This window comes from Schistocerca serialis, chromosome 8, assembly GCF_023864345.2.
Source record: "Schistocerca serialis cubense isolate TAMUIC-IGC-003099 chromosome 8, iqSchSeri2.2, whole genome shotgun sequence".
Classification (NCBI taxonomy): Eukaryota; Metazoa; Arthropoda; class Insecta; order Orthoptera; family Acrididae; genus Schistocerca; species Schistocerca serialis.
Genome location: NC_064645.1, coordinates 272,864,435 through 272,877,775, shown reverse-complemented (window position 1 = coordinate 272,877,775; position 13,341 = coordinate 272,864,435). Strand labels below are relative to the sequence as shown.

General features: G+C 42.4%; 1 protein-coding gene across 3 annotated transcripts in view; it reads left to right on the top strand.

The window, feature by feature from the left end:
* LOC126416382 (uncharacterized) overlaps nucleotides 1–13,341 on the top strand; it is an 822,286-nt gene that overhangs the window by 795,841 nt on the left and 13,104 nt on the right. For all 3 annotated transcript variants that reach the window (XM_050084062.1, XM_050084061.1, XM_050084063.1), the window contains 2 exons: nucleotides 10,847–10,984; nucleotides 12,505–12,707. In XM_050084062.1, coding sequence (XP_049940019.1) covers nucleotides 10,847–10,984; nucleotides 12,505–12,707 — 341 coding nt within the window. The remainder of the gene's footprint in view (nucleotides 1–10,846; nucleotides 10,985–12,504; nucleotides 12,708–13,341) is intronic.

Here is a 13,341-nt window from a genome sequence, read left to right as displayed (position 1 = left end):
ATGTGCAACATCAAGGACAGTGTGAGATCAGGAGCGCCGTGGTCCCGTGGTTAGCGTGAGCAGCAGTGGAATGAGAGATCCTTGGTTCAAGTCCTGCCTCGAGTGAAAAATTTAATTTCTTTATTTTCGCAGTTACGATCTGTCCGTTCGTTCATTGACGTCTTTGTTCACTGTAATAGATTTAGTGTCTGTGTTTTGCGACCGCATCGCAAAACCGTGCGATTAGGATACGAAAGGACGTGCCTCTCCAATGGGAACCGAAAACATTTGATCGCAAGGTCATAGGTCAACCGATTCCTCCACAGGAAAACACGTCTGATATATTCTATACGACACTGGTGACGGCATGTGCGTCACATGACAGGAATATGTTGTCGACCCACCTAACTTGTACACTTGGCGAATGGGTAAAAAGATTCTTCTACCTTGCCCGATTTAGGTTTTCTTGTGGATGTGGTAATGTTTTCCCTGTGCTCTGTCAAAACATATGTTTTTAACGTTTTCAAATTTTTCCGTGTGTAGACCGTCAAATCCTGCATATGTCCAAGCAAATCTGAACATGTCCTGGAATTTTGCAGAGCGAAGTTGATTGTGTGTGTGTGCCTGAACTTTGATAATTGTCTGAAAATAAGAAATTAAAATTTTCACTCGGGGGAAGATTCGAACCAAGGACCTCTGGTTCCGCAGCTGCTCACGCTAACCACAGGATCACGGCGCTAGTGAGGTAGTTACTATCTTTAATGTTATATATGTTGAGCATGGACTACTCAGTTTGTATATTTTGCTTATTTTTTTCATAGTTCCACACAACTTCTTCCTGTTTTCTCGATTGATCTGTGTTCAGTTTTTCAAGGCCTATCCACTGTGCCAACTTATAACTAAATCTGAGGGGGGTGTGATGGGGAGGTTCCCTTGTGAGAAAGATTCCGTTTGTGAGTTCCGGAAATAACGACTGGTCGCAGCCCTTTCGGAAAATGGGAGTGGCAGTAGTGGATGCCCTGGTGATTCCAGTGTCCCGGCCGCCATATGGCGCACGTGTGTACACACGGCGCGTGGGCGGGGATCCCGTCAAGTCAAGGACAAGGCGCACACGTGACTCGGCCCCCCCATTTGCATAATGGCCCGATGGCCAGCCAGCGCACATCTGTTGTTGCCTGTTCCACCGGGCAGTCGGGAACTCCGCTTCCAAACCGAACGCAAACAGTCCGCGCTATTTGATACCCCTAGTATACACAGCCCGTCGCACTGTAATCTACTCCCATAACTTCAGTCTGAATTTCGACGTTCGCTTGGATATGGTTTTATTAAGTATACTGAAAGCTAATGTTGAAGCATTACCATCGCAGGCATGTTTCCTCGAGTCAGGAAGTCCTGCTGCGCAACTGGAGCTGTACTTCGAACAGTAAGCACACCGCACAAAAAAGTTAACCACCCCCACAAGACACCACCCACTGTCCTTTAACATCGCCCCCCGCCTTGGTAACGGCCTCATTTCGTCGAGGGACAGTCCACACTTTGTGCCATATCCAGGTGAAGCTACTTATTGTAGGTCGCACATAGCTACCAAACTGCGAAGATATTGGGTGCTACAATCCTACATATTATCAGTGGGATTAAGGTCGGATGCTGTAGCGGACCTTCCGAGGTGTGATAGACTGCCTTGTTTTTCTATCAACCAGAAATGTACAGGAAGCAGATAAAAATATGGAAACACCAAAAAGACAACACTTTACCACGTCTAATGCGATTTAGGAAACCCGATTGGCATTTAAAACAGCTTCCAATCGTCTAGGATTGGATAAATACAGGTCCCGTATAGTTTTCAAGAGAATCTTATACCATTCTTCTTGCAAAATAGAGGCAAGTTCGTGTGACGGCGTTGCATGTGGATAAGCGGCGACGCACACTGCTCTCCAAAGCAGTCCACAAAGGCTCAATAATATTGAGGTCTCCTGACTTTGACGGCCACGACAGATGCGACAATTCGTCCACGTGCTCACAAAAGCAGTCCTAGGCGATGCAGTCTGTGTGAACAGGGCCCTGTCATCTTGGAACGCAGCATCGCCACTGGGGAACCAACATTGTACCATGGGATGGATCTGATCAGCGGAAACGGTCACATAGTCCTTGGCTCTAGTGCGACCTCTGAGGGTGACGATGGGGGCACAATATGCCTGCCTAAATCATCACCAAATCCCTGCCCTGTTTCGCTCTTGGGACAGAAATTTCACACAGAGGTTGGAAACAGGGTGAAGCAAGACTCATCTGACAAAATTACTTTCTTTCATTGCTCCAAATCCAGGTTTTATGGCTTCGGTACCAAGTTTTCCTGTTATAGTCATTTGCATCAGTAATGAATGGTTTTGGAATTCAAGAAAGCCTGCAACTGCCTGCTCACAGAAGCTCCCTTCATGTTGTTTTGGTATTCACAGAGCTCACGAATGTAATGGTCAGATTGCAGTGACTTTTGCAGCTGTTATGCTCTTATTTTTTGTCACACCCCTCGTCAGTGAACGTCTGCAACAATTGCTCAACACAAACTTCTGCCCATGTTTTGACTTAGCTGATGGTGTTTCTCCAATTTCCTGTATATAGCATACATTTTTGATGCAGTGCCTTTCAAAACAGTTTGGTTCCCTCGGTTATGGAAGCACAGACAATACGAGCTCCAACAATTTGCCTGCATCCAAATTTACCTAGCTCCGACATAATGTACTCACAACTACAGAAAACACTGCTCTGACCATGACTGACACTCACAATATTTTTATCGAAGACATAGCAAAGGTTCTGTTTTTGTCAAATACAACAGCACAACCTGCACGCTTGACTAGCATCTGTATTTATGCGTGTCCCTGTGGATACAGCTGTTGTCTTCCAGGACGACAGAATTGTCCACAGTACGCTCATCCTGAAGATGTTGGCGAAAGGGCTGCACTTGATCGCCAAAAATGTTGAAATAAATGTCTTAGTTCATAATCACAGTTTGAAATACTCCGAAGTCTTTGTACAAAAACGTAACTGAAACAACAAAGAACAACCTCCAGCCTAGACGACAACCCCCAAATTACAGGTTAAACTTTTCATTTGGCTATCGGTACACTAGATGCCTTGCATCATTTGAGAAGAGGCAAAACTATAATTCGTGGGACTGTAATGCATGTCTCTAATTAGCTAGTTACTGTGTTGTTTCGCTGCTCGAATAATCACAGCTTTGCGGCCATTGTCAGTAATAGCCTTCTGCGAGGTACCCACCTACAAAATGTCAGTTACATATAGGTCCTTTCATAATCTTTGCTCAGAAACTGGCTGAGAGGCATCTGCATTTACTGCCAGCAATAATTCCAGTTAGGTTCGAAATTGCCAGACAATTTCTGTTGGTTAGGAACCTCTTGTGATCTCTGGTCTTGTGCCGTGTTATGTGACTGCAAGTGGTACACCGTCCTTGTAGACACATTGGACAGTCACCTTGATACATAAATAAATCAGGTAACTTCAGTCACAGTGTGTTCACAGGTACATCCAAACACAATATTTTCTTTCTGCTATAGTGTCACATATTGTCCCTGACCCACATTTCTGCACTGATTTCACGCAACCAATTGGCACGTACGCATCACTTCACTGCTGTGACTAATATCAGTAATGGAGAGTCCGTTGGCCATCTGGTACCTCTTCTACACTATCTGCTGTGCTCCTAAACAGCCGGTGTGATCTTTTAATGGCATGACTGATACTTTGTCCATCAATCGTATTATTGAAAAAGTATGTGTATCGTTATTGTGCTTCTGACTTGCTCAAAAACCAGATGAAATGAACTTTCGACCATTATATGCTGGCTTCCATCAATCAAGAAAATACTGTAAATACAGGGCTATTACAAATGATTGAAGCAATTTCATAAATTCACTGTAGCTCCATTCATTGACATAAGGTCACGACACACTACAGATACGTAGAAAAACTCATAAAGTTTTGTTCGGCTGAAGCCGCACTTCAGGTTTCTGCCGCCAGAGCGCTCGAGAGCGCAGTGAGACAAAATGGCGACAGGAGGCGAGAAAGCGTATGTCGTGCTTGAAATGCACTCACATCAGTCAGTCATAACAGTGCAACGACACTTCAGGACGGAGTTCAACAAAGATCCACCAGCTGCTAACTCCATTCGGCGATGGTATGCGCAGTTTAAAGCTTCTGGATGCCTCTGTAAGGGGAAATCAACGGGTCGGCCTGCAGTGAGCGAAGAAACGGTTGAACGCATACGGGCAAGTTTCATGCGTAGCCCGTGGAAGTCAACGAATAAAGCAAGCAGGGAGCTAAACGTACCACAGCCGACGGTTTGGAAAATCTTACGGAAAAGGCTAAAGCAGAAGCTTTACCGTTTACAATTGCTACAAGCCCTGACACCCGACGACAAAGTCAAACGCTTTGAATTTTCGGCGCGGTTGCAACAGCTCATGGAAGAGGATGCGTTCAGTGCGAAACTTGTTTTCAGTGATGAAGCAACATTTTTTCTTAATGGTGAAGTGAACAGACACAGTGTGCGAATCTGGGCGGTAGAGAATCCTCACGCATTCGTGCAGCAAATTCGCAATTCACCAAAAGTTAACGTGTTTTGTGCAACTCACAGTTTAAAGTTTACGGCCCCTTTTTCTTCAGTGAAAAAAACGTTACAGGACACGTGTATCTGGACATGCTGGAAAATTGGCTCATGCCACAACTGGAGACCGACAGTGCCGACTTCATCTTTCAACAGGATGGTGCTCCACCGCACTTCCATCATGATGTTTGGCATTTCTTAAACAGGAGATTGGAAAACCGATGGATCGGTCGTGGTGGAGATCATGATCAGCAATTCATGTCATGGCCTCCACACTATCCCGACTTAACCCCATGTGATTTCTTTCTGTGGGGTTATGTGAAAGATTCAGTGTTTAAACCTCCTCTACCAAGAAACGTGCCAGAACTGCGAGCTCGCATTAACGATGCTTTCGAACTCATTGATGGGGACATGCTGCGCCGAGTGTGGGAGGAACTTGATTATCGGCTTGATGTCTGCCGAATCACTAAAGGGGCACATATCGAACATTTGTGAATGCCTAAAAAAACTTTTTGAGTTTTTGTATGTGTGTGCAAAGCATTGTGAAAATATCTTAAATAATAAAGTTATTGTAGATCTGTGAAATCGCTTCAATCATTCATAGTAACCCTGTATAAAGATAACTCTTAAGAACAACGATAATGTGTGAAACTTAGCCAAAGATGGGGTGTGCACAATTCTCTGCTGTATTAAACAAATAACAAACACCTGCATTTTTGTATTTACCTGTGGTTTAATTTAAAGGGAAACACCTTCAACTTTGTTACCTGCTTAAAGTGCACTGTACTAATGATTATCTATGCACTGTCCAGTCACATAATGTGACCACCAGTCAAAAGCCTGAATAACCACCTTTCACAACATAGATCACTGTGAGACATGCAGGAAGAGTGCCAGCGAGGTTTTGGAAAGTACTGACAGGGATTTTGAGCCATGCTGACTAGACTGCCGTGGGCAGCTGCACTGTCTTTCTCAGCTGAGGATCCACAGTACGAACAGCCTGATCAAGCTGGTCCCACAGATTCTTGATTGGGTTTAAATCTGGGGAGTTTACAGGCCATTCTGGTGCTCTTTAAACCATGCATGTACACTACTAGCTGTGTGACACATTGAATTGTTCTGCTGGTAGATGTCATGATGCCAAGGAAACACAAACAGCATGTAAGGGTTGACATGGTCCCCAATTTAGATGCATGTTTGTGTTGATCCACTGTGACTTACAGAATAATGAAATCACTCAGGAAATGACCTCCATTGTAGACTCTTCCAACAATAGTTGCAGCATGTTTGCTTTCGTTTGTTTCACACCATACAAGCCAATGGTCAACTGTCCAATTAAATGTGATTGATTTGAAAAGGTCACCAGTCACCACTCAGTAGATGTCCAGTTGCAAAACTGGTGCGCAAATTCCAGCCTTTGTCGCTGATTATTGATGATCAGCATGGATGCATGAACCCGGCACCTGCTGCTATGGCCCATACGCAGAAACATTCTCTGAGGTGCTGTTGAGGAGACACTGTTAGTAGCCCCTTTGTTCATTGAGGCTGTCAGTTGCTCATCAGTTGCATGTGAATTCGTGCATACACATGTCCTCAGTCATTGTTCGCCCCTGTCATCTATGGCCCTTGGTGCACCACAGTTGCCTTGGGACCTGTTTTGGATAGTTCCATTTTGCCATGCTCTAACCACAGCAACCTGTGAACAGTTTATAAACTTAGCCATTTCTGAAATGCTTCCACCCTTGACCCAAGTGCCAATGGTCATGTCCTTTAGGACATCATACAAATTGCTCCATTTCCACATTAGGACAACAAGTGCACTGTTTTCACATCCCCCCAACAGGCTTTATATACCTTCCACTGTTAGTGCTGTCACCTGTCAAGTGTGAGTTTAATTGCATGCTGACATCAAACACAAGTGGTTGTCACATCACAACATAACAACCAACTGACTACCATCAAAACCAAACTTGTACTGCATCTATACAGGGGGAACACAAACACCACTGATAAAATTTTGGAGGCTGTTCAAGGATATTTCTAGTATTTCAATATAGGTGACCCACTTCACCAGTCTGCAGGTTCTCATTTTGTGCAGTATTTATGTAGTAATGACATACTCAGCTTCTGTGTCACTTATTTTATGTCTTCCCTAGTTATTGCTGTTTTATGTGTTTTTATAATTATAGAAACGAATGGATATTCTCATATTAAATATCTTCTAATACATCTTGAAATACTAATATCACATGTGGTTGGTACTGCTCCCAAGTTTAAGCAGACTGTAAATCATAGTCTGGAGAGTTATGTGCCTAGTAAGTGGATAAAGGATCAAAAGATCCACCATGCTTTGCTAACAAAATTTGGAAGATGCTAAGGAAGCAGAGGCTGTCACATTCTCAGTTCAAAAGAGAATGCACAAATGATGAAAAGCAAAGGTTAGTAGAGATTTGTGTGTCTGTTAAAAGATTGATGCACGAAGTGTACAACTACCACCATCACATCTTAGCAAAAGATCTGGCAGAGAACCCAAGAAAATTCTGGTCCTATGTAAAATCACTAAGTGTATATAAGGCTTCCATTCAGTCCCTTGTTGACAAGTCTGGTGTGACAGTTGAAGATAGCAAAACAAAAGCCGAAGTTTTGAATTTCACATTCAAGAAATCATTCAAAAAGGAGAATCATACACACATACCACCATTTGACCATCAGACAGACTCCCATATGGACAACGTGGTAATAAGCATCCAGAAAAACAGCTGAAAGATTTGAACGAAAATAAATCACCAGATCCAGATGGGATCCCAATTCGTTTTTACAGGGAGCACTCTATGTTACTGGCCCCTTATCTAACTTGCAGTTATTGTGAATTTCTCATCCAGCTAAAAGTCCCAAGCAACTGGAAAAAAGTGCAGCTGACTCCAGCATATAAGAAGGGTAAAAGAACAGACCCACATAATTACAGACCAATATCCGTAACTTCAGTTTGTTGCAGAATCCTTGAACATATTCTCAGTTCAAATACAATAAACTTTCTTGAGACTGAGAAGCTTATGTCCATGAATCAGCATGGTTTTAAAAAGCATTGCTTGTGCAAAACTCTATTTGGCATTTTCTCACATGATTCACTGTGAACTATGGATGAAGGGCAACAAATAGATTCCATAGTTCTAGATTTCCAGAAAGCATTTGACATGGTACCCCACTGCAGGCTGTTAATGAAGGTATGAGCATATGGAATAAGTTCACATTTATGTGAGTGGCTCAAAGACTTCTTAAGTAATAGAACCCAATACATTGTCCTTGTCAACGAATGTTCCTCAGAGACAAGGGTATCATCGGAGTGCCCCAGGGAAGTTTGATAGGGCCACTATTGTTCTCTTTATACATAAATGATTTGGCAGACAGGATGGGCAGCAATCTGTTGTTGCTACTCACCATATAGCGGAGGTGCTGAGTTGCAGATAGGCTCAACAAAAAGGCTTTTTTGAAAATAGACAAAACACACACACACACACACACACACGCACACACACACACACACACACACACACACACACACACACACACACACACACGACCACATTCTCTGGCAGGTGAAACTAGACTCTGGCTTCAGGTGCCAGAGGCTGTGGTAAAAAGAAAGATGATGTGACTTACCATACGAAAGCGCTGGCAGGTCGATAGAAACACAAACAGACACATACATACACACAAAATTCAAGCTTCCGCAACAAACTGTTGCCTCATCAGGAAAGAGGGAAGGAGAGGGAAAGACGAAAGGAAGTGGGTTTTAAGGGAGAGGGTAACGAGTCATTCTTGGTTACCCAGGCCTGCCAACCCAAAGTTTGGTACAGATTTATTGATGACATCTTCATGATTTGGACTCACAGTGAAGAAGAACTCCAGAATTTCCTCTTCAACCTCAACTCCTTTGGTTCCATCAGATTCACCTGGTCCTACTACAAATCCCATGCCACTTTCTTTGACGTTGACCTCCACCTGTCCAATGGCCAGCTTCACACGTCCGTCCACATCAAACCCACCAACAAGCAACAGTACCTCCATTATGACAGCTGCCACCCATTCCACATCAAACGGTCCCTTCCCTACAGCCTAGGTCTTCATGGCAAACGAATCTGCTCCAGTCCGGAATCCCTGAACAAATTACACCAACAACCTGACAACAGCTTTCGCATCCCGCAACTACCCTCCCGACCTGGTACAGAAGCAAATAACCAGAGCCACTTCCTCATCCCCTCAAACCCAGAATCCCCCACAGAAGAACCACAAAAGTGCCCCACTTGTGACAGGATACTTTCCGGGACTGGACCAGACTCTGAATGTGGCTCTCCAGCAGGGATACGACTTCCTCAAATCCTGCCCTGAAATGAGATCCATCCTTCATGAAATCCTCCCCACTCCACCAAGAGTGTCTTTCCGCCGTCCACCTAACCTTCGTAACCTGTTAGTTCATCCCTATGAAATCCCGAAACCACCTTCCCTACCCTCTGGCTCCTATCCTTGTAACCGCCCCCGGTGTAAAACCTGTCCCATGCACCCTCCCACCACCACCTACTCCAGTCCTGTAACCCGGAAGGTGTACACGATCAAAGGCAGAGCCACATGTGAAAGCACCCACGTGATTTACCAACTGACCTGCCTACACTGTGATGCATTCTATGTGGGAATGACCAGCAACAAACTGTCCATTCGTATGAATGGACACAGGCAAACAGTGTTTGTTGGTAATGAGGATCACCCTGTGGCTAAACATGCCTTGGTGCACGGCCAGCACATCTTGGCACAGTGTTACACCGTCCGGGTTATCTGGACACTTCCCACCAACACCAACCTATCCGAACTCCGGAGATGGGAACTTGCTCTTCAATATATCCTCTCTTCCCGTTACCCACCAGGCCTCAATCTCCGCTAATTTCAAGTTGCAGCCACTCATACCTCACCTGTCATTCAACATCATCTTTGCCTCTGCACTTCCGCCTCGACTGACATCTCTGCCCAAACTCTTTGTCTTTAAATATGTCTGCTCGTGTCTGTATATGTGTGGATGGATATGTGTGTGTGTGCGAGTGTATACCCGTCCTTTTTTTCCCCCTAAGGTAAGTCTTTCCGCTCCCGGGATTGGAATGACTCCTTACCCTCTCCCTTAAAACCCACTTCCTTTCGTCTTTCCCTCTTCTTCCGTCTTTCGTGTGTGTGTGTGTGTGTGTGTGTGTGTGTGTGTGTGTGTGTGTGTGTGTGTGTGTGTGTGTGTGTGTGTGTGTTTTGTCTATTTTTGACAAAGATCATGTTGGCTGAAAGCTCACTTTCTGGCAGTCTTTCTGCTTTGCCTATCTGCAACTTACCATCTCTGCTATATGGCGAGTAACAACTGTCCTTTTCATAATATTGTTACTCCCCATCCTGGAGTTTCCATTGTTTGAGTTTACTGTTAGGATCTTCCACGTATTCTTATAACATAGTTTGCCTCCTATCGCATAAATAGCAACTTAAGAAATTTAGTGTTACTTCTCCTACATCAGTTTGAATAAAAATACTGAAAGAGTCACAGACTCAAAGGCCTTAGATAAATTTAGAAAAGTTCCAGTGACTCTGTTTTGTTTATCCACTCAGCTTAGCAGTTCATCAAAAAAAGTTGTAGTTGTATTGGCTGTGTTTGCACTTGCACTTGCAGTCATCTGCTGGCGCTTTAATTAGTGGCAGTCTGCTTATAAAAGCCTGGAAGCTGTTCTCCACATTTTGGAAAGATTAATGAGAGAGCTGTCACCCCAAAGTGTCGTGTTGTGTTGAAATGGAAAGAAGGGAAAGAGAAAGGAAAGATGATCACATTACCACATTGATAGCCACAGACTGCATAGGCTTACTTGAACATTTATTTTAATTTCTATGCTACAATAAATAAGACACACATGGATTTTTCTTTGTTACCTAAAAAATCTGCTAGGGTTAGGTATTTTTAATAACAAACGTCTGGAAACACTTATAAAATGTTTAGCCACTAGGGTCGTATTTAGAAGGGCTTAATACTGACATGACCACAAGACAAGCAATGTTTTCAAATATTAGTCCCTATTTTTATGCATAAAAAAGCTCATTTAGAACTGGTTTATTAATTTTAACTCTGATGCCTGCTCCGTTATATATGTATTTCATGCTTGTAAGAATAAAAATCAATAATAAAACATCTTTAGTATAATTCACCACCTAATAAAAACATTTATATTCCAGGCTGGTTCTCAAGAGTAAATTCCAAAGGCCAACCTACTGCACGATGTTACACAAACATACAGCAGCTAGTGGCTGCACAGATCACAACTTTCGTCACCAGAACTGAGCTGACTGCGTACAGACTCAACGATACAAAAGGTAAGTTCCAGATATACAGGAGGGCAATGCAGGTTGCTTCAATACAGTATCATTCCTCTTCATAGCAATAATTTTTTAAGTAATTCTGAAATTTAGTTTGTATCCCATAGTTAGGGAGATGCAAATTTTAACTCCCCCCCCCCCCCCCTTCCTTCCCTCCAATTGGTTTACTGCATATATTCCAACAATATATACTACCTGTTGTGGATTGGCAGGAGACCAACCCACTAAATTGAGAGGAAGCCGAAAGGCACGCGTTTAAGCTCACGCAGGCTGGCGTGAGGTCTGGAACAGGACAAGCTAATTAGAACTTAGAAAAAAGGAGGTAACTGGTAGAATACTTGACTTTAATCCATTAACGTTGAACGTACCTCTTGTCTGTACATTCTTTACAATATCAATAGCAACTGATAATGGCACCTTGCTAGGTCGTAGCAAATGACGTAGCTGAAGGCTATGCTAACTATCATCTCGGCAAATGAGAACGTATTTTGTCAGTGAACCATCGCTAGCAAAGTTGCTTGTACAACTGGGGCGAGTGCTAGGAAGTCTCTCTAGACCTGCCGTGTGGCGGTGCTCGGTCTGCAATCACTGATAGTGGCGACACGCGGGTCCGACGTATACTAACGGACCGCGGCCGATTTAAAGGCTACCACCTAGCAAGTGTGGTGTCTGGCAGTGACACCACACTACCTTGTGCCCTTAGTTCAAATTTACTTCTTCTATAATTTTAACAGATCAGAATAAACTGTGTATTATGTTGGGGGAAAAGATTCAACTAAATATGATTGGAACTTAGTCATTTCTACTGCCAATAATCTGTTTGCTTTAGTTTTATGACTGCATATGATTTTTATAATAAATAATGATTCATTTGGTTCCATAGTAGCTTACTCAGAATTCAGTTAGATATGAAGTACTGTTTAACCCATTGAGTTATTTAAGGAATTATGAACACTCCTGTAGCAACCCTTCCAATACAAAAAGTTCACAGCACATAACTTCCAATACAAATGTTAACAAAACTTGTTCAGAGTTAGAACTCTTCTCCCAACAAAGCACTCACACCTTACATAGTAACAATTTTGGCAGGATACACAAATGGTGATGAAATATTTAAATCACTGCTGATCCATTTTGTTATTTACAAATAATATATGGTGTGTTACAGCAAATTAAAGCCATGTTCTGAAGATTTAATTTTGTTTATACACTGAGAAAAAAGCATAAAATAAGCACAAATATTGAGCCATATTTCTTAGGACAGATTTTAAGTTTTCTATAAAACCATTTTGAATGAAATAAAATTTAAAAATTGTAATCAGAAAAATTGTGGCTATAAAATTATTGGGCTACTTTTTAGCATGTTGTTGCAAACTTTTCTTTTTTGCGTTGTGTTTACTGTAAATCTTGTCTCCAAGTTGTGATTGATATATTCTTAAATACATATAAACGTGCAGCTTTGCATGATAAGCTGTAAATACTTGTAATGACTTAATGCATTGTAATATTGTTTGCAGAGATCCAGCAGGAATCAGTAAACAAGAAGATGCAATATCTGAAGACAAGTGTACGAGCTGGTCACGCCATTAAACTGTTGGCTGTTTTTGAAGATGTAAACAATGTCCAAGTGCACAATAATAAGCGCCTTTCACTGCCTCTCATTGGACGAGCCAGCAGCAAAGGAGACAAATATGCCCAGTGCCTTGATGATAAGAACCAGGTTAGTTAAAATTGCTAGATAAAACTTTATTAACAGGTTTCAGGAAATTGAAAAGGTGTCACTTCATTGGAACTATTTCCAAACAACTCAGTTCTGTTAAAGACAGATTAATTATTATTCAACTTTTTGTGGTTCACTGTAGAAATCAGTCCGCTGTTCATGAGTGCTGAAGTCATTGTGCTTCTGAGAGAAATCCCTGCTAAGATGCACAAATAGATCTGGATATTGTATGGTAAATAAAACAAAAATGTCACCAAAATGTTTTCAGAAATTTCAGTGATAACTGGAAGGACAAATTTTCCCATTCAGATATACTAATGTTAATTCGGAATTGTGGTCATAAATACACAAATAATAATGATCACTGACAGTCTAACAACCAGGCTGAAGCACCTCAGGCAATTACAACTTACCTGATGCATGAAACATTCTCCAGGACTGGTTGCAGGGCACTAGTGCTTGTGTCACCACATGGGTAATTTTGATTCCTCCATCCACTACCAATCCCCAGTGCAAATTGAAATCAATTCTACTGTTTATTGCATACTCTCATTTTAATATCTTTATTTCCTCTATCTCCCTGTGAACCTCCTCTCTCACGTTTTAACACTAAATTTATATTTGCTATTTTCAA